Source organism: Sciurus vulgaris, assembly GCF_902686455.1.
Source record: "Sciurus vulgaris genome assembly, chromosome: 5".
NCBI lineage: Eukaryota > Metazoa > Chordata > Mammalia > Rodentia > Sciuridae > Sciurus > Sciurus vulgaris.
This window is the reverse complement of record NC_136465.1, coordinates 175148642-175176007: the sequence shown is the minus strand read 5'-3', so window position 1 is coordinate 175176007 and position 27366 is coordinate 175148642. Positions and strand designations below refer to the sequence as shown.

The following is a 27366-nucleotide window of genomic DNA, read 5'->3' as shown; positions in this document are numbered from 1 at the left end:
CACCTCCTAGTACTACCACCTCAGGGGTTAGGACTTCAGCAGATGAATTTGGTGGGTGTAGGGGACAGTCACTCAGACTAGAGCAGATAGTCTTCAAAGCCACAGGACTGGTAACACCATCAGGGTAAAGAGTTTTATAGGGACAGAAAACCAAGAGCAGAGCATGGGCCATCACAGCCTTTAGAGGTTGGGGAAGGGAGCCAGCAATAAAGGGGAAGTGTCAGGAAGGATGAAGAAGAGCCAGCCAGGTGAGGTGTCCAGGAAGCCAAGAGAGGAAGGTGCTTTAAAAAGAGGGAGGAGGCTGTGACAGAGGCTCGGGATGGTCCAGTGCGAAAAGAGTTTTGGGGCTGGGGAAGTGCTTCCCTCAAAAGCACAAGACCCTGGGTTCAATCCCCAGCACAGCAGAAGAAAAAAAAGGGCGGGGGGATAAGAAAGAAAAGAGTTTTAAGGGAACGGGAGGAGAGAGGCTGAAAGCGGTGTGATCAACTCTTTGAGGATTTTTTTTTTTTTTTTTTTTTTTTTTTTTTTTTGGTACCAGGGATTGAACCCAAGGGTGCTCAACCACTGGGTGGGCCACATCCCGGCCGACCCCCTTTATTTTCTATTTTGAGACAAGGTCTTGATAAGTTTTTACGGCCTCGCTAAATTACAGATGCTGGCCTCCAACTGGAGTCTCCCCACTCGGCCTTCCTAGTCGCCGGGACTACAGGCATGAACCACCACACCGGCCCTTTGTGGACTTCTGCTCCGCGGGAAGGAGAAAAGGGAGGCACCTGGGTCGGGGAGGGTCACAGAGGAGATCAGTTTTCCTGTTTGAGTTTTAACCACAGTGCCTTAACGGAATGGTCCAGGGAAGGGGACAGAGGCAGAATTGCTGGATGGATGTTGGCCCGAGGATGGCCGAACAGTCCAAAGCGCCATCAGGACCAGGAGGGTGGGCGAGCGGGTGCCACTGGAAGGCGGGGGTGGGAGCTGGTCCAAGCGTATTTATGGGGCCCTTACTATGGGCCAGGCTCCTCTCAGGGCTGGGGTCGGGTGTTTTCTCAGCCTCCTGGGCGCCGGGTTGCCTGCCCAGCGAGAGGCTGAGCCGGGAGGAGAGAAGGGACCCCGGGAAGCGCATCCGACCCCTGAGGAAGCAAGTGGGGAGAGGAGCGTTCGAGAAAATGCCTGGCATTGGACCGGACACGGTGCTGCGGCCCCGCAGTGGGCGCGGCTTCGCCTGGGGCGCGGGTGACGGGCTCTGGGCGCTGGGAGCCGGGTTCGCCCGGCGATGCTGCTCTCGACTGCAGGACATTCAAGTTGCTGAAGCGCTGAGCCTCAGATTTCCCATTCGTTAATTGGGAAAGGAGTTACCAACCCTGAGGTTGGCTCCATACCTGTTGGGCGCGGGCAAATGACGGCGTGGGCCCGGCCCGGGGAGCGGGCAGCGGGCAGCGGGCAGCCGGCGGGAACCCGACCCTGCAGCCGGCACCAGACCCGCGGGGCGGGGCCGGGCGGGGCGGGGCGGGGCGGCGCTGACCCCGCCCAGGGCCGGAGCGGCGGCGCTGGCGCCCGCGGGGCTCCCGCACTACCCTCCGGCCGCCGCCGGGGCCGGAGTGCGCTGCTCGCCTCCGCCGGAGCCCGAGGTACGGGGGGCCGGCGGGCGGGGTCCGGGGCTTGGTCCGGGCCGGGGGCGGCTGCGAGGCGCGGGAGGGCTGGGTCGCCGCCCTGGCCACCTGTTCCAGAGGCGACATTTGTGTGCGCCGCAAACCCGCACGGAGGTCCCGGGCCGCCTCCTCCGCCCAACTGCGCCCGAAGTTGAGCGCGGACCGGACCCCGAGCCCCGGCGGCGAGGGGAGGCGACCGCCAGTAGCCCCCGGGCAGTCCTCGCCGGGCCAGGTCCGCCGTGGGATGGGGGCACCCGGGGCGCGGAGCCCAGTCCAGCGCGCTCGCCCCGCCCTGCGCCGCGACCTTGGGTGGGTCTCGCGCTGGGTCCGGGGGTGGCGAGTGGTCTCGGGAGGCCGCGGCGGGGTGCGACCGCGGGAGGGCGAGGGAGCGGCCAGCCGGAGGGACAGCTGCAGGGGGCGGCGGCGGCGCCCGGCCTTGGGGATGCCGAGGCTTGGGACGCGCGTTGGCAGCGCCTTCCAGATGGAGGGAAGCGCCCGGGTGAGGGCTGGGGATCCGGGCAAGCCGCGGAGCGTCGCAGACGCCTCCCTGCCTCCCGGCGGGCTGCTCGCCCCTCCTGGTCTCCAGCTGGGAAACACTGAGGTCCTGGTGGAGCCCTGATGTGCTGGAACAAGCTGCGGCTGGAAGACCGTCCCAGGGTCCACCCCGCTTCACCGCTGGGCTGGTGCCCTGGCTTCCCCATCTGTCACTCAGGGGTAGAAGTGCCCCCTCCTCGGCAGATTCAGCCTCGTCCTTGGCTCTGAGAGGTGAAGAGCTCTCCCAAGTCCACCCCTTCGGCTGCTGTCCTCGCCTCCCCCCAACACCGAGTGATTCACTGTTCCCTGCCCTCCCTTTAGGGTCACTGAGAACCATTTATCCTGCCATTCATCAAATACCCCAGCACCTGGCGGGTATCACGCCACGCTCCTGCCTTCCTGTTGTCTCCTCCCGCTACTTGAGGGTTTCTACCTTGTCACCTTCCAAAGAACTAGGAAGCCACCCTGCCCAGGGCGCGGGGCAGGGCGGAGAGTGGGCCAGGACTTCCACCCACCCTGCTGCCCGCCTTCTCCGTGGCCCACCCCCAGTTCTTCAAATCTGTTGGGGGTCCCTACATCTGACTACACTCTGTGCCTCCGCAGCTGAAATCCCCAAAGGGAAGTCCTCAAATCAAAAGACAAAGGAAATACAAGGAAAAGAAAGGGAGAGGTCAATGCAATGGCATTCTGTTTTTCTCCCAAATGTTTTTCTTATGCCTCAGGTGTGTCTCTGCACGCCTGCCAGGACAGCTCAGCTTTAGAAAACAAACTCTGAAGTGCAGATTCTTCTTTTAAAAATGTGTTCTGTACCAACTGTGCTCTGTAGCTGTCTAGGCTAATCAGGGTTTTCCCCTGTGTGTCGCGTCAGGGCCGGTGTTGACAGGGTTCACAGAATCACTGGAGGTGGCTGGTGTGGAACATCAGGAGGTCACGACCCCTGGCCAGCCCCAGCTAGCAACTCCTAAACCCCCCTGGTCATGGGCTTTCAGATTCACACCTCCCAGGTCCCAGCATCGGGAGATGCAGGACACCAAAGGTGGATGATTTCACCTTTGGCGCACCTGCCAAACTCTGGAACACACTTCTTCCCAGTCTCCCCACCTGCCTCCTTCTCAGGTACCTCCTAGGATGGGAGGCAGACCTGGCCGGATTCAGAGAAGCCTTTATTCCTTCGTTGGGACCCATTTTCCGGATGGGAAAATGACCCCAGTTACAGAGGGGATTTGGACTTCATAGGGTACAATGACATAATATTTGGAAGCCATGCACCTTTCAGTTTTGACCCTCAGGGGCTAGTTGTACAGGTTAACACTTTAAGTTAGGAAGGTGGTGGTTGTAAAAAGGCTGAAACTCATTGTTCTTACTCTGAGATCCATTGTTTCCCAGAGTTTCAATATGTGCTGTGCCTCCATTTAGGGCTAATTTGCCATGGGGGAAGGTGTAAGTTTAGGGCCCATTGTTATTAGGGTGCTTGGGAGAGGTTTAATGTTTGGCCAATTTCCCCTTCCTCCTCCCGAGCCACACTGTCCCTCCATTTTAGGAATACATTTTCCATAACCCTTCACTAGGTGTCAACCACTCCTGCTGATTACCCTGCATTTTGTTCCTTTCACCTTGGTCCTCCCCTCCAAGGAGGGAGGAAGCTCCTGGAGGGAAGGGACCTTGTCCAAATCCTGGTGTCCAGTGCCCAGGCTGGCACCTACTAGGTACCCTCTAAATGCTGCTTGAGTAAAGTAACTGAACAAAGTGGGAATGGGGGGTTCACATTTGCATCATTTGGAGCTAGCTACTGTTAAAATGCACTCCTTTTTTTTTTACCAGAACTTTAAAAAAATTTTTTTCATATTTGAATATCTTGCCCGTACAGTTGTTTTAGTAGCATAATTTCGTGAGCATCCTCACTTGTCATTTTTATATTTTTCAATTCTTACATCTTGTTACATCATATTTATTTAATGGATCGCTTTTGATATTTAGGTTTTTTAATAAATATTTGGCTCTTTTAATGTTTCATTAATTTATGCATAAACTTTTCATAGAAAGGAATTCACCTGCTGGTTGGGGCATCTGAACTTCTAGAATGGCTACACCTCCAGCCAGCTAGCTCCACAGACAGACTGTGCCAGTTCGTGCTTCCTCAGGATGTGGGTGAGCGTGCTCACCATTTCCTAGAAATGTCATTAGTGGGTCAAAGTCTGAGCATCTGGGACCTTTGTGTGCTGCTTATTGATTTGTTCGAGCTCATGAGTGAGGGTTTTGCCCCTGTCTGGTCGCCTTGTGGCCCAGGTCTTTTCCCAGTGTGTGTATATGTGTGTGTGTGGGGGGGGTAATTATTTTGCTTTATCTGTGTGTGTGCTTTTGTGAAAGGGACTTGGCCGCATTCGTAGCTGATGGGAAGGTCAGAGAGAGCAGGGGCCCTGGAAAAGACAGGCAGGTCTATAAATGGAGGTCCCAGGGGACACAAGAGGTGGGAGGGATGTGTGCTGCTCCAGAGGGACCTAAGGACAGGAGGCCGGAGAGGAGCTGAGAGGGCACTTCAGGAGCAGGCTTTGGTCTCCTGAGAGGAGGTCTCAGTGCAGTCTCCAGCTCCCTTGGGGGCCCGCTGCCAGCGCTGACTGGGCCTTCCGTGAACCTCAGCCCCTTGGGTCCTCTTCCTTGGGAGGCAGCAGGTGTTAGCACCCCACTGACAGGCTCCAGAGGGATGGGAGGTGCTCTGCCCCATGTCAGTGGACTGATGAGTGGCAGTACTGGGTCCAAAGTTGCTTCTCCTGCTGACCTCAAGCCATGTGCTCTCGGCCCTTGGGTCCCTCCGTGAGCCTCCGTGTCTAGTGGGTTCCAGGGAAGTGGTGAGCATCCCTTCCTCTCCTCTCTGCCTCCATCATCTCCCTCTGGGTAGATACCAGTGGGTCCAGAAGCTTCTAGTGCATGGGGTTGGCCACAGGACTGGGGGAGCACCTTCCCTTTCCACGCCAATGCCCGCACGCCCTCCCCTGTGCCCATGCTTGCCTCCAGCCCGTGCCAGCAGGAGCATCCCAGCCCCCGGGGTCACACCTAGGCACAGCCTAAGCCGGTGGGCAAGAACTCAGAGGGGAGGATGGACAGGTGAGAAAGCAACAGGAAAAAGGTCTGTCTTGGGTTCTCCAGGCTCAAGTGACAGAGTGCAGACGCAGGGACAGAGCCCAGCTAGGCATGCGCCCCTCCCCGTGTGCAAAGCCTTTATTTACTGTTTCCCGCAGATCTCTAGGGTTGCCCTCCAGTTGGGGGCATCCATGAACCAACTGAGCCCCGCTGAAGGCCAGACGCTGTTGACCTCCATGGTGCCAATAAACACTAACTCCCACTTACAGGAGGAAATGGACACTTGACTCTTTATTGCAATGACCTTGAGCCCTGTTCCCCTGAGAACCAAGCTGGGTGGACCCCTTCCACCTGGCAAAGGGTTTTTGACCCCAGCTCTGCCACTTCCCAACTGTTCCTCAGCTTCCTCAGCTCTTTTTATTTAATTTTTTAAATTTTTAATTGAGCCTGGCATGGTAGCACACGCCTGCAGTCCTAGCTACTGGAGAGGCTGAGGCAGAAGGATTGCAAGCTCAAGGGCAGCCTGGGGAACTTAGTGAGACCCTGAAACAAAAATAAAAAGGACTGAGGTGTGACTCTGGTATAGTGCCTTTAGGTTCATTCCCCAATACTGGGGGGAAAAAAGTCTAGAAGGCACATAAGATCTGTATGTACTGATGGAGAACAGTGAGATTGTTCAGTGCCTGTATATGGCATGTAGTGATCAAATCAAAGCAATTAGCCTGTGCATCGCTTCATACATTCATCCTTTCTATGTGTTGGGAATCTTTGGACTCCTCCAGTAATTGTGAAATGTGTCCTAAATTGTTCTAGACCGGGGCTACATTACTGTGCTATAAACACCAGAAGGAACCCCTCCACTCTAACTGTATTTTGGTACTTGTTATCTAACTTCTATCCCCTCCTCTGTCCCCTCCTAGCTCTGCTGGCCCCTGTTCCGCCCTCTTGTATGAGATGGACTGATGAGTGAGGCTTGTCTTTCTAAGCCTGGCTTACTTCCCTTCAGGTAATGTCCTCCAGTTCCACCGTGTTGCTGCAGACCAGGACCTTGGCTCGGGCAACTGCCAGTTAGCGAAGATTGTCAAGAATGGGCGGAGCCGTGGTGATGATGCTGGGTGGGGGTGGGCAGTCTCTTTTGCTCCCTGTTATTTTATTCTTATTATTTGTTTTGGTACCAGGGATTGACCTCAGGGGTGCTTAACCAATGAGCCACATCCCAGCCCTTTATATTTTTTATTTTGAGTAGGGTCTCCCTAAGTTGCTCAGACTGGCTTTGAATTTGCCATCTTCCTGCCTCAGCCTCCTGAGCTGCTGGAATTACAGGTATGTGCTGTGGCAACTGACCTCACACCTATTTTTAATCTGTAATACAGTAAGAAAAAGAGAAAGTGAAGGAACACAGGAACTTTTTTTCAATTAGAGCAAACTCAGGACTCTCCCAACTCAGGCTGAAATTTCTAGATGCCCTTTGCATGGCCGTTCTTCTGCCAGGTGTGCTTTTGTCCGAGGAAGATCTTTGCCTGCTGCTTGCAACTTTGTGTAGAGCAAGTGACGGAGACAGAAGACTCATCCATACCAGCCACCCTGGCACTGCATCGTGCACCTGGGCATGTGTCTGGGTCCAAAGGGAATGGATAGGAGCACAGATTCATGGTGACTTATTTCTCCCTTAACTGAGCATAAAAGTCAGTGAGAGCGACTTCACCTTTCCCCTGGGAAACCAACCACAGCAGCCTGATCTTTTTTCTTTCTTTTTTCTTCTTTGGTGGTACTGGAGACTGAACCCAGGAGCCCTCTACCTCTGAGCTACATCCCCAGACCCTTTTTTAAAATGTATTCTTTATTTTGAGACAGGGTCTTGCTGTGTTGCCCAGGCTGAAGTTGCAATCCTCCTGCCTCAGCCTCCCTAGTAGCTGGGATTACAGGTGGGCACCCCCTCACTGCCTAAACCTGATCTTTTAATTGGAGGGGGGGTGGAGTACCAGGGATTGATCTCAGGGGCACTCGACCACTGAGCCACATCCCTGGCCCTATTTCGTATTTTATTTAGAGACAGGGTCTCGCTGAGTTGCTAAGCCTGATCTTAAGTCCAGCCTCCCATACTGAGCCTAGAGTGACCCTGGAAGGGTGGATGGCCTCAAGGAAACAAGTGAAGTGAAGCTCTTGGAAGTGAAGACCAGGTCCTTCAAGGTGGACAGTTAAAGGCATGCGACTTTATTTTGTACTCCCAGATTGTAAGCCAGGATATATTAATTACATTTTCGAACAGTTATAATTTGCATTTGGACATGATTTACAGTTTGCAAACAGCATTCCTCTGAATTAGTGATCGCATTTGACCCTGGTTTTGTGGACAGGATAAGGATCATTTGCTCATTTGTTCGAAGACTGGGTCTTGAGCACACACTGGGCCCTTGGGCAGGGTGGGGGTGGGCAGGGACAGAACAGTGAGTCAGAGCAGCCCTGGGGCCCCACATATCAGCCTGTCATTGTTTATTGACTCAGCTTCTCAAGAAAGCCCTTGAGTTTTCTAATCTTTTGCAATTGTAAACAAATTTGTGACCTTGTACAAATGTCACCGTTGGGTAGGGTAAGTTCCCGCTCTGGAGAGCACACTGCTGGGGAAATGCCTGTGTGGTTTTGGAGGAGGGTCAGCTGCCCTCTGCTGAGCTCCACCGTTCGGCACGCCCACCATGGTGATGGTGTCTGGCCCGCGGCCTGGCCAGAGAATGTGTTGGCAAACGCTGGGACTTTGCCCAACCGACGGGCGAGAGATGCCACCTCAGCCTTGCCATTTGCGCCGCTCTGACTTGGAGACCCGGAGCCTTGCTCGCTGCTGCGGGGGTCCCATCCTGTGTGTGTGCTTCCTCCCTGGCCTTTCCCGCTTTGGTCTGGGAGCTCTCTGTCCGGGAGGGAAGTTAGGCCTTGTGACACAGGTGCACCTGTCCCCAGACCTGCCTTTCTCTCTTGCTTACTCCTAACTGCAGTTTGGCGGCTGAGGCGTGTAGAGAGTGGTCAAGTTCATTCAGCTTTTCTTTTATGGCTTCTGGATTTCTGACAAAATTAAGAAAACTGTCCCAACCCCAAAGTTATAAACAAGTTCGCGCCCGTTTTGTTTTACCCTTTTATGGGTTTTCTGTTTACATTCGGAGCTTATCCTGAGGCGGGTTCTGAGGTGGGAGCCCCGGCCACCCCAGTCGCCCAAGACCTGTTCCCAGGCCCCTTCGTCCTTTGGTCCCTTCATCCTTCGTCCTTTGGTTTGCCTTGTACCTGAGCGCTCTGCGGCACCCCTGTGACTTCTTCTGCTTCCTTGGTCTGGTTTCTGACCACGTGCCAAGGCTGCATCCCTGGTGATTGAAACTTGAGAGGGTGTTTTCATGTTCCTGGCCGGCTCCTCCTCCTCAGTTTCTCTGCGGATTCTTACCCGTTTATCTTTCTATATCGACTTCACACTCAATTGTGTAACTCCACAATCACATAGGATTTATAAATTGGCTCAGAGCTGGAACCTTCTGTCCAGAAGTACAGTTTGTCTTTCCCTTTGTTCAAGTTCACTTCTGCATTCCTTAGATACTTAAGAACTTTCTCACATAGATTTCAAACACCTTTTGTTGATTTGTTTTTATTTATTTTTTATTATTTTGGTACCAGGGATTGAACCCAGGGGTGCTTAACCACTAAGCCACATCTCAGCCCTTTTAATTTTTGATTTTGAGACAGAGCCTCACTAGGTTGCTAAGGCTAGCTTTGAACTTGGGATCCTCCTGCCTCAGCCTCCCAGGTCTCTGAGATTACAGGCATGTACCGCTGCACCCCCTGCAAGAACAGCAGCAACTTTAACTATTTCTCTTCCAGCATTTGCCTCTGATTTTTTTCCTGTTGTCAAGTGGCTTTGGTGAGTGCATTCAAGTCAGTGGTCAGTGGCAGGGATGGTGGTAGAATCCAGCTTCTCCCTGACCCTAGCCCATCTGCAGTATCCCAAGGATGAACCTGGATCTTACCCCCAAGTGTGAATCTGGCTTCTGATTTTTGTGTTATCTGTGTAACTTTGTTAAGGAAATGTTCATTAATTTTTAAGTTAACAAAAATGAGTGTTGTCAATTTTATTAAAAATATTTTTAGTGTTACTGGGACTGGCCCAATGATTTCTCTACTTAGATCTATTAATTTGATGAATTATGTTAATGAGTTTCTAATAACAAACCATCCTGGAATAAACCCCACTTGGGTTGGATGTTTTAGTCTTCTAAGGTGCTGCCGAATTCTACCTGCTTCATTTTTGGTTTTGTTTGTTTTGCTTTATTTGCAGTGCTGGGGATTGAACCCAAGGGTCTCGTGCATGCTAGCAAATACTACTCCTGAACTGCATCCCCAGTCCAATTTGTTTATATTTTATTTAGGATTTTTATAATATTAATAAATGAAATTGAAAAATAGAGTATTTTGGGCAGTCTTTGTCAGATTTTGGTATCTATACTATACTTAAATTTTTTTTTTTAAATTTCCTCCCTATATTTTGCTTTAAGCAGTTTAAAATTTATCTATTATTTAAGAGTCTGCTAGAATTCCCTCTAAAAGATGTTTTGCTCAGCTGGTGTGATGGAACACACCTACAGTCCTAAATACTCAGGAGGCTGAGGCAGGAGGATTGCAAGTTTGAGGCTAGCCTCAGCAACTTAGCATGACTCTGTCTCAAATAAAAAATAAAAAGGCCTGGGGATGTGGCTCAGTAGTTAAGCACCCCTGGGTTCAATCCCCAGTACCAAAATAAACAAATTAATTTGTTAATTTTAAAAAGTGTTTCTTCCTGGTGCTTTTCTTTAGTAATGGTGGCTCTTATGCAATTCTTTTTTTTTTTTTTTTTTTTTTTCACTTAACAATTTTATTTCTTAAATAGCACTCAGCCTATGTAGACTTTCTTTGGAGGTCAGTTTTGATGTATTCATTTTATTTGCCCAAAAATTATTTTATTCAGATTTTACATTTTATTTTGAAAGTACTGGGGCTGGGGAGATAGCTCAGTCAGTAGAGTGCTTGCCTTGCAAACACAAAGCCCTGGGTTTGATCCCCAGCACCGCAAAAATTTCTCTGAGAATTTTTCTCTGAAATTCAAATTTCTCTGCTCTTTGGTTATTTTCTCATTTAGCATTTCTTTTTTTTTAAATATTTTTAGTTGTAGATGAGCATAATATCTTTATTTTATTTATTTATTTTTTAAAAATCTTTCAAGGCAAGCTTCTACCACTGAGCTACAACCCCAGACCTCATGAGGCATTTCTTAATTTGTTTCAGGGACTTTCTCCCCATGCTTTTCCCCACGTGAGATTAAATTAGTTGGTGGTTTGTACATTTATTGGATTTTTGCCAATGGGCCAGCTTTTTATTTTCTTTCTTCAACTGCTTATGTTTTCACTTGTTATCATTATTATTTGTTGAAGTACTGGGGATTTAACACAGGGGGCTCCACCACTGAGCTGTTTTCCCACCCCTTTTTATTTTTTGTTTTAAGATGGGGATCTTGCTGTACTGCCCAAACTGACCTCAAACTTGTGATCCTCTTGACTCGGCCTCCAGAGTCACTGAAATTATAGGCACGCGCCACCATGCCCAGCTCATTTCTGCTTTAATCTGTGTTAATTCTATTTATTTTGTGGTTCTTTTCCTAATTGTTAGGCTGCACTTCATTTATTTATCTTTATCCTTTCTGTTTTAATTGTTACATGTATTTGGATACAAAATATTCTTCTGATTCTTATTCTTGTAGTTGTAACCTATAGATTTGGTTACATAGTATACAGTTGTTTTGTTGTTGTTGTTGTTCCAGGGATTGAAACCAGGGGTACTTAACCATTGAGTCACATTCCCAGCCTTTTATGTTTTGTTTTTTGTATTTTGGTGTTTTTTGTTTGTTTGTTTGTTTTGAGACAGTGTAAGAACCCAGAAACCCCTCCGGACGCAGGAACTCACATAAGAGAGTTTATTAAGCAAACAGGCAAAGCGTCTCCCTGAAGGTAAGAGAGGAAAAGAGAGAGAGAGAGAGAGTGTGTGCGAGAGAGAGTGAAAAGCCAGGAGGAGAAAGCATGAAATCGAGGAGGAGAGAGTGAAAATGGCGGGGAGCCATTCTTAAGCAGTAGAATTCCGCGGGCTAAGGGGACCATAACGGAGAAGGTGACGCGCAGACTGACTGATGAACCAGTGGCTGGCTAGGATGTCCACAGACTGACAAGCTAGGTTGTAAGTTGGGAGGTGGGGAAATGACTGCAGTGTAAAGGGTGGGGAGCAGCTTTATATTATATTACAGAGAGGGCCTCACTAAGTTGCTTAGGGCCTTGCTAAATTGCTGAGGCTGGGCCTCAAACGTGATCCTCCTGCCTTGCCTTCTGAGTTGCTAGGATTAGGCGTGCACCATTGCCTGGCTACACAGTGTTTTGAGTATTTTTGTTTTCTAGGAATACTACAAATTCAGTTTGTATTTTCTTTTTGATCCAAGAGTTACCTAAGGTATTTTTAAAATTTTTCCTAATTATTAAACTAATTGTAGTCTTGTGATTATGATTTTTTAAACATATTTTTGGAAGTTACTGAGATTTTTCTTTGTGGACTGGTATAAGGTCAATTGTCATGAACGACCCCTCATCTCAGATCTTGAAAAGACAGTACACTCTCTGTTATGGACTGGAAGGTCTGAAATATTGTGGTATTTGGGGGATGGTTTTAGTCGGGCCTTCTGGATTTTCCTGCCTAATGTGTCTTGGACTGAGAGGAGCGAGGCAGACACTCTCCTGTGTGCGTGGCTGTTTATCTTTGTGTCCCGTATTTCCTGAAAATCGCTGCAGTCTTACTGAAACCAGAGTTGGGATGAAACTAGATTCATCACTTGGCCAACTTTCCTCTGGGTTCGTGTCTCGGAGATTTGAAGGATAAAATCCACGAATAATAACAGAAGGCAAGAGTAAACAGAGTAGGATTTATTTAAGTGAGAAGATTAGGGAGAGACCTCCTTCCCCTGGGCGGAAGGGACTGGATAGCAGGAAAACCCATTTTGGTGTGCTGCCCCAGGGGCCTAGGGAGCCTTTGGACGTGAGCATCACTAAAAAAGAAAGAGAAACACTTTTTCTTCTTAAATATAGGTGAGTTCCTCCTATTTCTAGTTATTGGCAGAGGTCTTTGGTCTCCTCTCCAGCAGTGTGGTTTGAGTGGTCATGTTCAAGTTCGTACCTATGTACATCCTGATCCCAGCTCCCTCTCTCTTTCAGCAGCATGAAGAACAACACGGGTGGCTTATTTCTTTCCTGCCTCTGCCTTTGTCTTGGCCACTCTGTTGCACACCCTGTAGGGCAGGGTGTTTCTGATACCACCATTCACTGGTGCTGGAGTATAACATCAGAGAAGCATGCCAAGGCAAGCATATTAAGCAGGTTTTATTTAAAGGTAATAATAGGGGGAGGAGGGGGCCATGGCTGATATTCTAGAATCCCAAGAAGTGAGCATGCCCTACATCTTTTATAGGTTAAGGTCTCTTGTCTCCAGTCCTCTCCCCCCTTTTCTCTCCTTCCTGCCTATGTGACTAGGCCTGGTTTTGCAGGTGAGATGCATAAAGTGAGAAGCGGATGGGCAGGGGGAGGGCCAAAGTGATTCAGCCAGGCAAGGGCCCAGGGGGCATTAATGAGCACCTCCCTGCCTGCAGTCCTCAATAAGGGCAGGGAAGTTTGGTAATCAATGGGCTCCAGAGATCCTTGACATTCCGTTCTCCCAGGGGCAGATGGCTTTCATGGCCTCCGTTTCCTCGATTTGACCCGATCCCCTATTTCTACACTAACTGCCTGTCCCCAGTCCTGGCTTCATTTCCACCCTTACCCTTTTGAGAACTGAGACCAGACCCGCTGCTTTGGGGACGTGCACCCTTGCCCGGGCACACAATGGTGGGGCAGAGTGTCCACTTGGGCTCTGGGATCCTGGAGCCAAGAGGGAGCTCTGTTAGAACTGGCATCGTCCGCCAGGTGCTTACTGCTGCGGGAGGTGGAGGTGGTGTGGGACATCGGTGCCCGAGCCCATCAGGTGCAGCTCAGGGGAGAGTGCCTGCCTAGCCTGCGGGAGGCCCAGCGCCCCGGGGAGAATGATTATTTATTTCTAAATACACATTCTGGGGCTGGCTGGGGCTGGCTGGGGCTCAGTGGTAGAGCACCTGCCTAGCATGTTTGAGGCACTGGGTTTGATCCTCAGCACTGCATATAAATAAGTGAATAAAAATAAAGGTCTATCAACATCCAAAAAATATTTTTTTAAAATTATACATTATAAATCAAAGCAACATGGTGTAATTAGCAACATTTTCAATTTTTAGTGTCACATAGTATAACAATGCATCTTATAAACACTGGTGTATTAGATTCAACAAAATAAAGTGGTATGACCCTTGTTTCAGTTATCTTTGCATCTTAAGGTGCCTAAACATCCACTGTGCTTTCTCAGCTTTACCCCAGCAGTTAACTAGGACCTGGTGATCAGCCTGCTGTCCCCTGCCCCGCCCATCTTGGTTGTATCATTTCTATATTGACCACGTGACATTTTCCTTCCCTTCTGTCGCCCTTATTGCTACTTCCCACCCCCCTTTTTTGATCTGCAGTGAAATATACCCAGTACTCTTTCCAAAAAGTGTCCCTTCATTGTCCTCAAGAGTTCATGGGGGGGCTAGGGATGTAGCTCAGTTGGTAGAGTGCTTGCCTTGCAAGTACAAGGCCCTGGGTTCAATCCCCAGCATCGCAAAAAAAAAAAAAAAAAAAAAAAAAGAGTTCATGGGAACACGGTTGCCCAAATGGCCCAAGTCCTCATATTTGCAAACTACTGGGGCTCAGCCTTTCCAGGCCAGGAAGGGCACGACTGAATCTCCAGCTCAGACTTCCTTTCCTCCAGGTCCCTTCTTTTGCCATCTTCTGCCTCTGAGCCTTGCTGTTGGACAGTCTGATGTGGACTGAATGTGTTACTGAGGCTCCATCTTTCTCTCTAGCCACCCAGAAATTTTTTTTCATATCTTCAAAGTCCAGTAATTACACTCCACTTTCTCAGGATTTGTCATTTGGCATCACTGTTACCTGGAACGCAGTTTACTTCTGCAAGTCATAAAATCAAGTTTTATTTCAGGAAGATTTTCCTGAGTTATAATTTTAAATATTTATTTTGTTCCATTGCTTTGAGGACTCCAGTTGTACGTTTGTTGTATCTCTTAGACGCACCTCCTCTATCGAGCTGGGTTTTTTGTTTTTCTCTTGGATTCTTTTCTCTCTGTTTACTTGCTTGATTTCGTTCATACCTCCCTGCCCTCTGCTCTCTTCTCTTTTTTGAGATGGGGTCTCAGTGCCGCGCAGTCTTGCCCCAAACTCCTGGCTGGAGCTGTCCTCCTCCCTCAGCCTCCCTGGTAGCTGGGACTGCAGACGCCGCCCTCGCTATGCCTGCTCATATCATGGAGTCAGTTCTTTGTCCTCCTGGCGGTTTGGTCTTAGGTTAGGCAATGGCTTGGTCTTCTGTATTTTTTATTTTTTTCTCTTGAGAGCTATCAATTCTCACTCAGGTCTCATCACATAGCTTTCAGTTTGTCCATCCGTCTCCAGCACTTGTCTTGACTTTTTGGTCTTTCTTCATGGCTGAAATTATTTTCCCAAGCTCTGTTGGTCTGGAGATGCCTCTCCCTGTTGTCCAGGCTCTATTCCTATTGCAAACAAGTCTTCGCTCCCCACATTTTCTGAGTTATTCAAACAAGCAAGCCATCTGTGCTTGATTTTTTGAGGTTGCAGCTCCTTAGAGGCTTTGGAGCAAGCACACTGTGACCTCAGCTCTGAAACAGCCTTTGTTAGAAGTCCTGAACGCCAAGAGTTGCCACTCTTACTTCTTCTTTTCTTAAGTGCTGGGATTGAACCCAGGAGTGCTTAAGCACTGAGCCACTGCCCCAGCCCTTTTTATTTTTCATTTTGAGGCAGGGCCTTGCTAAGTTGCTCGGGATCTCACTAAGTTCCTGAGGCTGGCTTTGAACTCAAGATCTTCCTCTCTCAGCCTCCAGGCCCCTGGGAGTGTAGGCATGCCACTGTGCCTGCCTGGCATCCACTCTTATTTTTTAAGCAGAAATAATCTCTTCATGCCCTAAAAGATTGCAGGTGGGCAGGTGGGTGGGAGACAGGACAGTGGACCCTTCAAGTGGCATTTGGAAGCTCTGGGTGTTGAGAACCTGGAGAACCTGGGCTACGTGACCAAACCCGCCCCCTTATCTCTATGGAGAATAAAAGCTAAGCCCCAGGGGCAGAGATGGGTCTGAGGTCACATTGTGGATTAGTAGTAGGGCCAGGGCCACCATCAGGAGCACCTGGATTTGGATTCTGCATGCTGAGATCTTTCCTGGTCCTGTGACTCTTTCTCTGAGATCCTTCTGGAAGTTGGGGACCTGCTCAGTTGACTTACCCCATGGGGTTGAGCAGCTTGCCCTTGCCAAGAGGAAGGGAAATGGGGGTGGGAACTCGCGGCTAGAAGGGCAGCAGGGAGAGATCCAGAAGGAGAGGGACCCGTGGGAGGAAAACCAGGAGGACACTGAGGCGGAGGGCTGATATCGGTTGATTAGTTGGTCGATGTAGTCATCAGAAGTTCCAATCATTTACTTTTTTTTTTTTTCTCTTTTGTGCCAGGGATTGAACCCAGGGGCACTTCACCACTGAGCTGCATCCCCAGTCCTTCTTATTCTTGAGACAGCGTCTCACTCAATTTCTTAGGGCCTCGCTAAGTTGCTGAGGCTGACCTCAAACTTGCAATCCTCCTGCCTCAACCTCCCATGGCACTGGCATCACAGTGCTCGCCTGGCATCACCACGCCCAGCTCAGTCATTTATTTCTGAGCCTCCTCTTCCTGGAGTTGGGGAGGTTCTGAGGGGCCCGCCTGCTGCTGTCTCCCGCCAGCTCCCATGTGTGCACATGGAGTTCGTGTGCTGGGTGGGATGCAGAGAAGGACCCTCTCGGGGTCTCGCCCACCCAGGGCCCCTCTCCCACAGGCCTTGGCCCAGTCCTCCAATCCCCACCCGTGGGGCAGCAGGCAAAGGGGACACAGTGGTCAGGCAGTGCTGGCCTCTGCCTGCACAGGTGCAGATGGAAGACATGAATCAGCCCCCACGGCCCGGGCTGGTCCTGTGGGCAGGGTCGCGGCTGGACACAGGTGAGCGCAGCTCTGGTGGCTGGGCGTGCAGTGCCACCTGAGCCGAGTTCCAGTCCTGCCGCCATCCGTCCTCTGTGGGGGTCTGGGTATCGCTGGCCTGCTGCAGCCTCACCTTCCCACGCCGCTGAGGTAGGTTAGACCAGGTCGTTTCTAGCAGTATAGCCTCGGCTCCTAAATAGGGTGAGCCCCCAAGAGCTTCTGCCTTGGGTCTGATGAACCCAGGGTCTCCCCCCACACCTGCGTGTCGCCCGCAGCTGTGGCCCTCCCCAAGCTCTGCAGGAGCCGCCGCCTGGCGTTGTCACCTGACTCACGTGGGAACTGACACCTCGAGTGGGCGCTGTTTACCAGGCGACTCTCAAATCCCCTCTTGGCTCTGCAAGGACACCGCGCTTGTCCGCGGGTGCGGAGGTGTCGCGTCAGCATCAGCTGGCTGCTGGCCCTGGGGGACTCAAACACCAGGTGGGTCCAAGCCTGGGGCCTGCTGTGCTGCCTCACAGATAATGTTTTCAAACGTTCTGGTTGTTTTCTGTGAAAAATAAACAAATACATCTTCTCGGCAAAAAAGAAATCATGTTCTTGACCACCCTTTCCAACCCAAGCGTCCAGTTCCCAGAAGGTGGCCCCTGGTGTAGACCCTGTCCTTGCTATGTGTGCTATGTGTGTGTGTGTGTGTGTGTGTGTGTGTGTGTGTATGTGTGTGTGTGTGTGAGATTACTCTGGAGTCTTGGGGTTGTGAGAGAAGAAGTACAGTTCACATTGGCTTAAGCCAAAAAGAACTTTCGATTGACGTAGCTGAGCCCAGGATGTTCCGGCTTCAGGTCCAGCGGGATTCAGGTGCCAAGGTGCAGCCACCTGCTTTTTCTCTCCACCTGTTGGCAGCGCTTGACTTGGGGCCAGCTTCATGCTGGCAGGCTCCCTGCTCCTGGCTCACAGCTCAGTTACCCCAGGGGAAAGCGCGTGCCTCTGCCTGGCCTGACCTGGGTTATGTCCCTCCCTGACCTCGTCACTGTGGCCAAGGGAATGCAGTCACTAGCCAGAGCTGAATGGAGTGCCCGTCCTAGAAGCCCACAGTGAGGTTAGTGTCAGGGGTGGGTCCCAAGGAAGCTGGGTGCTGTCAACAGGGAAGGGCGGACCCCCGTCTCTGGTGCCCGTCACTCATGATCCTGTCTCCTGCTTGGAGGGAGCTCACCTTGGTGTGTTCCCCGTGGAGCTGCCCCATCAGTGGTGAGCGAGGCCACATGCGCCTAAGGGTGGTGGGGCCCCGGAAGCAAGGAAGTGGAGAAGGTGATTTGAGGCGCCTCTGCCTCCCTTGCCCTCACCCTGCCCAGCCCACCTTGGACCCTGCACCTGAGTTCAGCACCTGGCTGAGACCCTGCCCCAGACTTAATCCCACAGCAGCCGGCGGCCTGAACTGGTGCACCCATTCCGCAGATGAGAACTCAAGGCTCAGAGAGGTGACTTTCCTGCTGGCATTGACAGGGCCAGGAAGGGAACCCAGGTGACCCCAGGCCTGCCCACACCAAGTCCTGCTCTGGAGGGAAGCTCTGCAGCGTGTGGTCTGGGGACTTTGGGAAGCCTTCTGTGCCTGTCTGCCCAGGCGAGGGCAAAGGTGGGTGGGAGGGACTGACTAGGCTGCAGTAGAAGCCACTGCGACCCTGGGGTGGGGACCATGGGTTCTGTCCACTCTTGAGCGTTGGGGGATGATGATTAAGAGGAAGGGGAACAGGCCAGGCACCATGCTGCATCCTGGCCACACACAGCCATGCTGCTGGCCTTGGGGGTAAGAGGGCCACAGGGCCCTGCGTCCTGACCTTTAAGCCTGCCCTGAGGGCCCCTCCCTCCCCAGCCCCGGGATAGATCCTGCACAAAGAAACACCCTGGTCATCCTGTCAGAGAAAAGGCCTTCAGTGCTGTGGCCACCACGGCTGTCTACCGAGGGAGGGCCGTCCCTGTGTCCTCCTGTGGGGCCCTCACAACCCAGGGTCTCCCCTGACCTGTCCCACTGCCCTCGCCCTCACAGTACCCAGAGCACACCGCAGTCCCCACACAGGGATCTCCTGGTCTCAGTCTGCTTCCCACCCCATGAAGTGACCAGGAGTAAAGAGGCACAGGGTGGCCACTCAGGCCAAGTGGCCAGGGAAGGCCCTTGGGGAGGGAGACCCATGAAGCCACAACTGCAGGACATCTGTGCCTGGAGAGGGACAGCCGCCCCGAGGCCGAAGCATCAGACCCTGGGTTCCAATCCTCACTGTGCTTCTGACCCTTGGTGGCCATGAGTAAGTTGCTCTCTGCCCAAGCCTCCGTTTCTCCACTGTGACTTGCGGACAGACTCCTCCCTTCCCAGGGTGGTTCTGAGACTCCAGGGCAGAGAAACGTGCTGGCGGAGTGTGGGGGGCAACAGAGGCTTCGGAAAGGATGGGTGCCTGTCCTGACCCCAGAGCCCAGGAGTGTGACCTCTTGGGGGAAGAAAGGTGGTATGGAGGAGCGATTCTGGTCCTGAGCTGAGACTCAGGCCCATGCCCAGCTGGGCCATGGGTCTGGTGGCGAGCGTGGAAAGAGGCAGAGGGGATACAGGAGAAGGCCGCGTGAAGACCGCAGAGACGGAGCCAGCAGAGGCCTGAAGGGGCAGGAAGGGTGTCCACGCTCCCTGAGGCGGGTCCTGCAGAGCTGGGTGGGAGCTGTGTCCACCAGCCTGTGCTTCTGCTCTCTCCGAGCTCTTACCTGAGAAGGGTCAGGGGAGGTGGGGGTCCTCAGGACAGGGAACGTGGAAGGGCCTAAAACCGGGAGTGAGGAAAGTTGACTTGCTCTCTGGCCACAGGCCGTGAAGCCTGGAAGCAGGAGGAGGTAGCAGGGGTATGCCAGGCTCGGTTGACAAGGACCAGGACTTGGGCCACAGCTGCAGAGCTCATTTAGGGGACCAGGAGCATGCTTTGAGCCTGAGGTCACACGGGTATTGGGCTGGGGCCAACTTGGCCCTTACATAGCTTCTATTCCTGGGTCTTGGGCTCCAGCACCATATACGGTGCCACCCGAGCCTGGCACTCCCAGCTGTGGTCAGGCGTGCCTTCGGGCAGCATATCCAGTACCCACAGCAGACCGAGCCCCCACCCCACCACAGTGGAGTCAGATCCTTCTAGCACTAGGGTCCCAAGCAGCCAGGCACTCGCTCTGAGGTGTCCTGGCTGTCCTTCTACTTGTCCATCTGTCCATCTATCAGTGTGGCTCACATTGGATCAAAAATGCCCAGGACCAAAATAGCCTCTCTCTGCAGGAGCAAGACGGTGGCAGGCACTCAAAGTCTCGGTTTACCACTCAGGCCCGTCACACAGGACCCTGCAGGGTCCCAGCGGCTCACTGGGCCCCTGGCCCCAGCTCTTCCCACCGGCTCCCTTGCTCACTCACCAGTTGGTTCACCCTGTTCGTTGACTTGCCCTCGATGGAACCAGGGCCTGTGCCCCCCAGCTGCGCCCCTGCCTTCTCACTGGGTACCTGCGGACTCTACCTCAAGAGCCAGGCACAGTTCTAGCCACAAACACGCAAAAACATAAAGCACACCTGCCCTCGCGGAATTCCGTTCCAAACACACCTGGGAGCCGTGAGCCCAGGGTCAGAACAAGTGCTCAGGAGAATCACCGCCAGCCGGGGCTCTGAGGCGATGCCTTGGAACTTTAGGGTGCGTCTCGGTGGGGAGATCGTGTCGGGGGGGGGGGTCTGAGGGAAGTGAGAGGAGCTAGGTGAGCAGCTGTGGAGAGGTCGTTCTGAGCCGGGAACTGGCAGGAACCAGGGCCCTGTGGTGGCAGCATGATTACTGAGTGAGACCCGGGAGGCCAGGTGGTTAGAGCAGAGGTGGGACTATGTGGAGGGAGAAGTGGGACTTGAGGTCAGGGGTATGCAGCACACGCAGGGCCTGGTGGCCGGCCTCCCACGTCACTCTTGGTCCGGCGGAGACACGCTATGGTCTGGCCTGGCTTTCTGAGATGAGTTCTGGCCACGTCGTGCAGGCTGGTCTTGAATTCATGCGCTCAAGGATCCGACTGGCATCTCTAAGCGTCTCTCTGGCTGCCGGGTGCGAGCTAGCGGATGAGAGAGTGAACTGAGTCCCGTGTGCCCTGTGGCTGTCGCCTGCTGGGCATAGAAAGAGAAGCTGCCACGCACTCCCCGGGCTCCGTGGTTCTCCTGAAGCTGCGGATCGGCCTCTGCCTCCTTCTCCTGTGCTCTGTCCAGGAGCCTTTTCCCCTGGGCAGTCTTCCATGGTATTGTCCTCATCTGTTTCCAGATGTCCCCCACCAGGCCCAGAGCTCCCGCGGGGGAGCCTGTGTCTAATTCTTTCCCCCTCCTGGGCACAGCACGGGACCTGACTCCGAGCGTGTCCCCTATGGTGCTGGGCGAACGAGCAGAGAGCCTGCCGCCCACCTCATTCTGTCATCTTGCCATCTTTTGCAGATGGACTTGCAGGCGCTAAGAGCGTGTGGAAAGGCCATGATCCAGTTGTCAGAGAAGGCCAGCTGCTGAGCAGGGCATGTCTCCAGGAGGCCTGCAGACCATACGGATCCCCACCTCTCCGCAGTGGCCTGCCCAGGCTGGTCAGTTGCAACCAGGGATGTGTCCAGGTCCCCTGCCCTCCACCCCAGGCAGTCCAGCTGTCGCTCAAGCCCCAGGCTGCAGCGCCACCCTCAAGCGGTGGGGCAGCCCCCTGAAGTTTCCAGTTGTCCTTGGAGGGAGTTGATTCCCAGCTTCCGGTGGCACCCAGCCTGTGCCCTCTCTCCACCCCTTTGTTCCCACATTTCTTAGTCCCTAAAGAAAAATGACGCAGGTGTCCCCGGGACTTGCCAGGGGCCAGCAGGTTGCAAACGCGGTGTGGAATAAGGAGGTGGGGTGCTGTTAATAGTGAACATGGTCCAGGTCACTGTGGCCACGATCCTCCAACGTGCTGGGCAGCTTCCCACGCCCTCCCCAGGCATGGTGCAGTGGTAAGATCGTGGTCCCCAGCCGCATCACTTGTGGCCATGGGACCCTCGGAGAGGTTTGGAGAGCCCTGTGCCTCGCTTTCCTCATCTGGAAGACGGAGATGAGCATCGCCCCCCACAGGGTGGCATGAGGATTTTACACGTTAATATGTGGAACGTGGGAGAAATCGCTTGGCCTGTAGGGGATAATCCGTGTTCACTGAATGGATAAATGGATATGACTCTGGTGGGTTTCGGTGTCCCTGTCCTGCAGGTGGTAGACTGACTTGCCCCAGGTCTTGCTGCCAGCTCAAGCAGGGTTGGGATCCCTGCGCCTCCCAGCTGCTCACAGGGCCCTGCCCTAGGGAACAGGGCTCAAGCCTGTCTTGTTCTCCCAGCCTCTTGTAGGGTACTCAGGAATGTTCTGGCAACTGGCCATATGAAGGTCACCAGGAGAGAGTGGGGTCCAAAGGCAGTACTAGTCAAGGTCGCCGACTCCAGCCTGAGCTCCTGTCTTCACTCTGAGCATCCTCAAGGCCCTGGGCGGCCTGCCCCTGGACGACCCCATGCCTGGTCATGAAGCCGAGGGAGGCATGAGCCGGCTCTCAAAGGCCAGGCCGCCGACCCCAACAGGCCCAGGGGATGGGCCTCACCAGGCAGACTCCTTGCGTCACGTAGCAAGGCCGTTGCTTCCCAGAGTCCTTGCATGGGCTAGACCCTGGCTGCTCACCATAGGCGACCCTGGCCCATCCTCGGGGCTCACAGGTTTGTCACAGAAAGCAAACGTCTGTGACCACCTGCTCCCGTTTCACAGGTGAGCAGCTGGCCGGCTGGGATCTGGCCTTGGGATGCTGGGCTTTGAGGCCGGCTGGGCTTTGAGGCCGGTGGTGCTCGGCCGCCGTTGACAGGAAGCGTTTTCCAGTGGGGCGGGCATGCATGTGGCCTGCCTGATTGATGTGCTCATCTCTTGCAGACCAGCCAGTTCCCACGGGAGGCTCCTTGGGTGATCGGGGAGACCATGTCCAAGCCCCCCGACTGCCTGCCGCGGCTGCTCCGGGCCACCCCCAGGCAGCGGGTCTGCACCCTCTTCATCATCGGCTTCAAGTTCACATTTTTCGTGTCCGTCATGATCTACTGGCACATTGTGGGAGAGCCCAAGGACCGAGGGCAGCTCTATAACCTGCCTGTGGACGTCCCCTGTCCCCCACTCGGCCCCCGAGCCCCGTCCTCCAGCACCCCCGCTCCAGGCCACATCTTCTTCCTGGAGACCTCAGACCGAACCAACCCCAACTTCCTGTTCATGTGCTCTGTGGAGTCGGCCGCCAGGACCCACCCCGAGTCCCGGGTGGCGGTCCTGATGAAGGGGCTTCCTGGTGGCCACGTGCCCCTGCCCCGGCACCTGGGCCTCTCACTTCTGAGCTGCTTCCCCAATGTCCAGGTGCTCCCGCTGGACCTGGAGGGGCTCTTCGGGGACACGCCGCTGGCAGCCTGGTACAGGGCCGCGCGGCGGCGCTGGGAGCCCTACCTGCTGCCTGTGCTCTCCGACGCCGCCAGGATCGCGCTCCTGTGGAAGTTCGGGGGCATCTACCTGGACACGGACTTCATCGTCCTCAAGAACCTGAGGAACCTGACCAACGTGCTGGGCACCCAGTCCCGCTACGTCCTCAACGGTGCCTTCCTGGCCTTCGAGCCCCGGCACGAGTTCCTGGCGCTGTGCATGCGTGACTTCGTGGCCCACTACAACGGCTGGATATGGGGCCACCAGGGTCCCCAGCTGCTCACTCGGGTCTTCAAGAAGTGGTGCTCCATCCGTAGCCTGCGGGAGAGCCACACCTGCCGGGGGGTGACCGCCCTGCCCCGCGAGGCCTTCTACCCCATCGCCTGGCAGAACTGGAAGAAGTACTTTGAGGAGGTCAGGCCCGAGGAGCTGCCCCAGCTGCTCAATGCCACCTACGCTGTCCATGTGTGGAACAAGAAGAGCCAGGGCACGCACTTTGAGGCCACGTCCAGGGCACTGCTGGCCCAGCTCCACGCCCGCTACTGCCCCACGACACACAAGGTCATGAAGATGTACTTGTGAGGGGCCGACCTGGCCACCTCCCCTCCCACGTCCTCCCTTCTGCTGCTCCTGGGCAGCGGGGCAGGAGAGGGAGGTCTGAGCAGCCATAGCCGGGTTTGGGGCAGGCGGAGGCCAAGCTGGGGAGCATGCGCCAAGGCCCCAGCATCTGCTCCTCCAGGCCAGGGTAAGCCTGGCTGAAACTCCCGAGGCCCGTGCCCTGGCTTGAGTCAATGAGTGAGTCCAGCACCATCCGGAGTGTGCCTGGTGAGCGTGTCAGGCCTTCCAGATGAGAGGCGCGAAGAACCAGCCTCAAACCTGGAACCGCAAAGCACCTTCCAGGGCAGCACAGGGCGGCCCAGCCCTGAGGGGAGCTCCAGGGACCCTGAACAGAGGGACAAGGAGGAGGGGTGAGCTCCCAGGCAGAGCAGAGGCGGCCGCAGTGGAGAGCGCAGGTGCAGATCCAGCCCTGGGAGGACTGAGCCAGGAGGGGGCTGGGGAGCCCCACCCTTTCTCGTCCAGCGATGCTGCGCAGGTGACTTGTGCCAGCCATTCACTCCCATGGGCATAGGGCTGTGGAAGTTCTTTTGGTTCAGGGGAAGCATTTTAAAGACCCCCTTATAAACACAGGAGAGTAACTATAATAAACGTGACTCACGGTGTCCAGCACCTGGTGGTCCACGTGCCTTCACGAGCTCAGCCCGTTAGCTCCATTCTACACTCTGAAGCCAGCGGGGTCATGCAGCCGCCTACAGTGGACCTCCAGGTCGGCCTGACCACTGGCTGGCTCACAGCGTCCCCTGGGTGAGGGCGGTCACCCTCCTAGGGGGTGGGAGAGCCTGTTTTCCCCTCACTTTTTCCAGGCACACAGCTTCCACCCCATAATAAGCCTGAATCTGTTTTAACCTAAATGGAGCTAAATGAGGACGCTAGGGAGCCTGCCACCATGCCTGAGAGGGGTCCTAGCCAGGGATGTCTGAGGGTCTGCAGGGCTCCTGGGCCTCTCCATGGAGGCCTGGGCAAGATCCAGAGAGGCACCCGTAGTGTCCTGCTGGGTGGCCCTAGGTCTGAGCCAGAGGAAAAACCTCTGCAGGGCCAGGCCCCAGCTGGATCACATTGTGGCGTTGGCCTCTAAGTGCTGGGCGTTCCCTCCAGGCAGGAGAAGCCCTCCCCAGGAGGCCCGGGATGCTGCCAGGGGCTCTGGGACAGCGGGCAGCTCCTGAGCAGTGGAAGGGGAGGTTCGGGCCTCTGGACTCTGCCTGCAGCCCAGCGTGTGCCGCCCGTAAGAAGGCGAGCTGCCGGAGCTGCAGGGATTCAAGAGCAGGTGGTATATGTCTACTTTATGAGGACAATGGATTCTAAACCAATTTCTCCAGCTACAATATCATTTCACCTATCTTTTAATAACGTTTTAGAATGAACAGTTTTACTTCAATAGTACGAATCACTCACGTGACCATCTATTGACAGGTGAGATGATCTCAGCGTCCGACACCGCCTTTCTATGGCTCCCTGTTGGCTACAGAGCAAACCTATCTCTGGAGCCCGGCATCGAAGTTCCCATGACCAGACCCCGCCTCCCTCCCAAGCCACACTAAACTTGATGCCGGTTAGCCACCGCGCCCCCTGGGATTGTGTGGGTACTCTATGCTTGAGCCATGTGCATTGCGATGCCCGCCTCCCCAGCCATCTTCACCAACAAATGCCTGTTCCTCCCCGTAGTGCTGAGGCCCCCTCCAGAAAGCCTCCCCTGACTACCCCTCCTCTAGCCCTCAGCTCCCAGGCATCGACCATGATTGTTGGATTCTTGGCCTGTCCCCACAGGGGAGAGTCTGCCAAATCCCTCACAGAGTCAATCCTGAGTTGGGCTCCGGATCCTGCTATGGGGGCAGGGTATCTGTGTAGCTATGTGGGGGCCCCCATGTGTCCCTGCAGAGCTGAGGACCCCAAAGGGACCAGCCCTGGCCCATCTCTACCCAAAGAGTGCCAGTAAGAGATCCTTGGCCACCTGACCCTTAAGCCAGAGGGGCAGGCCAGAGCAGGTGGCCACAACCTGGTCCGTAGGACTGCAGGCCAGCCAAGTGTGCGCAGCCCTGCCCAGAGGAAATAGGATCCAGGAGGCAGCCTTGGCCCCAGACCCTCCTCACATCCTGCCAGGCAGGGCCCCATCCAAGAATGGGAGGGAGAACTGTCAGATGCTCCTGGCAGCCATCTCTGAGAAACTGGGCAGCGCAGAGGCAAGGGAGGGAGGCGAAGGTGTGAGGCTGCTTTTTCCTTCCCTCTTCTGGTGAGGCCACTCCATCCAGCAGCCTGGGTGGTAGGGCCCCAGCTTGCCCAGCCTGCCCCATGCCAGGCCTCTCAGTGCAGCTGCTGTCATGGTCGGGGGACCCAGATGACCAGAAATAACAATAGCCCTGAGCGAAGCAGGGAGGAGGCCGGCTGAGGAACGGGAGCCGGTGGGAGGCTAGGAGGTGCCCAGCCGGTCATGGTGCTGTATGCTTGCACCTCATCTGGGCTGGTGTCCAGAGGAGGGCCGGGGACCCAGAGATCTATGAGCCCTGGCCAGGGCTCTGCCTATTTTCTCTTTGGCACAGAGGAGCTGGGTGGTGCCCACCTCTTAACAGGGTCTTGACAATCAAATGAGCCATCGGGCATGGAACATACTGTGCCTGGCCCATCGCATCCCATCCACTGAGTGGGGAAACTGAGACTGAGTAACTAAGGGGCAGCATTAGGATTCGAACCCAGGCCTTGACTTTCTAAGCTCCAGGCAGCAAGGAGGCTGGCGGGGGATGAGTGCGGAGCCAGCCCTGGGTGGGGGTAGAACCCCTCACTGCCTCCCCACGCCAAGTCCCACAGCCCAGAGCCACCCTCCCTGAGCCCCTAGGGCAGCCTCAGGGATCGGCCCCTGCCCCTGCCTGGGCCTGATTCCAGAGAGACCCCGTGCGTCCCCCAGCCCCATCCAGCTCCCAGTTGCCTGATGCCCTGACGGCCTCAGGCACCGCCCTCAGAGAAGGAGCTGGAACCTTTGCTCTGCAACTGAGTTCTGGGAAAGGAGAAGGGAGGGGCAGGCTCAATGGAACCAGCCCTGGGGACATGGAACTGGAGCCTCCTTGGATTCTCTGCTTGTTTTCAGGGACTGTTTGCAGAGGTTTTGTCCAGGGCTGAGGAAGAAGATGAGGACCTTCCCTCGACTGGGGGCCCCTGAGTGGCCTGGCAGGGGCTCGAGCAGCAGGCCGTCAATTATTTAATAAGCCTTCCAGGCTGGCTGAGCCTAGGGAGGCAAACCAGTTGGTTTCCCAGCAGTACGAGGCTAGGGGACATAATTTTCTCCTGCTGGAGTATCAATATTCAACTTCTTGATTAAATATTAAGTTGGAAGTTTTCCCCCTCTGAGTGCTTAAGAGGGACTGAGAATGGGTGAGTAACAGGGCCCCTGCTCCTGGAAGTCTGGTGTCATGGTTGGCTTGTTCTTGAATCTCTGCCTGTCCCAACCTGGGCTAGCCTGATGCAAGGCATGTTGGGAGTTCTGCTGTGACATTGGAGGTCAGGATGGGGCAAGGCTGGGGCCCTGACTCAGCAGTGACCTGGGCTTCTGCAGGGGGCTGGTAGGGTATGATGCTCACCTCCAGGGGGCCACGGCAGGAGGAAGCCAAGGAGGTAGGTGTGGAGCGGAGGCAAACTGTCCAGACATCCTTCCTCACAGCCCGGGCCCACCTGCCCAGATCAGCTCCCCCCAGCCCCCACCAGCTTCCCAGGAGAGAACCAAGATCAGACAGGAGACCTCCAGCGGCTACGAACAACTTGGAGTGGTGGAAATCACGTGGGGAGTCCTTGTCCCACGTATGTTGATTAAGGTGTAGCACAGGGACCCCATCGAGTAGCTTCAATAACGTAGGCTTCTGCCTCACACAGT

The 27366-nt window shown here is 54.3% G+C and overlaps 1 protein-coding gene across 6 annotated transcripts; it reads left to right on the top strand.

Moving 5' to 3' along the window:
- The first annotated feature begins 1672 nt into the window (after window positions 1-1672).
- Window positions 1673-24112, top strand: A4GALT (alpha 1,4-galactosyltransferase (P1PK blood group)). 6 transcript variants are annotated; one of them, XM_079141261.1, is made up of 6 exons: window positions 2036-4328; window positions 6265-6360; window positions 6632-7183; window positions 20892-21031; window positions 21793-22208; window positions 22368-24112. In XM_079141261.1, exon 6 carries the CDS (start codon window positions 22413-22415, stop codon window positions 23472-23474), a length of 1062 nt encoding a protein of 353 aa, XP_078997387.1. In that variant the 5' UTR covers window positions 2036-4328; window positions 6265-6360; window positions 6632-7183; window positions 20892-21031; window positions 21793-22208; window positions 22368-22412; the 3' UTR covers window positions 23475-24112. The 6 variants fall into 6 exon arrangements, 5 of the variants coding, with proteins under 5 accessions (XP_078997388.1, XP_078997387.1, XP_078997386.1 ...); XM_079141262.1 differs by lacking the exons at window positions 2036-4328; window positions 6265-6360; window positions 6632-7183 and adding an exon at window positions 1673-1955; XM_079141260.1 differs by lacking the exon at window positions 6632-7183 and having other exon boundaries at window positions 2036-6360.
- Window positions 24113-27366: the final 3254 nt, after the last annotated feature.

Excerpts from the sequence above, each read along its gene's own strand:
- A4GALT (XM_079141262.1), top strand. The coding sequence starts at position 22,413 with ATGTCCAAGCCCCCCGACTGCCTGCCGCGGCTGCTCCGGGCCACCCCC.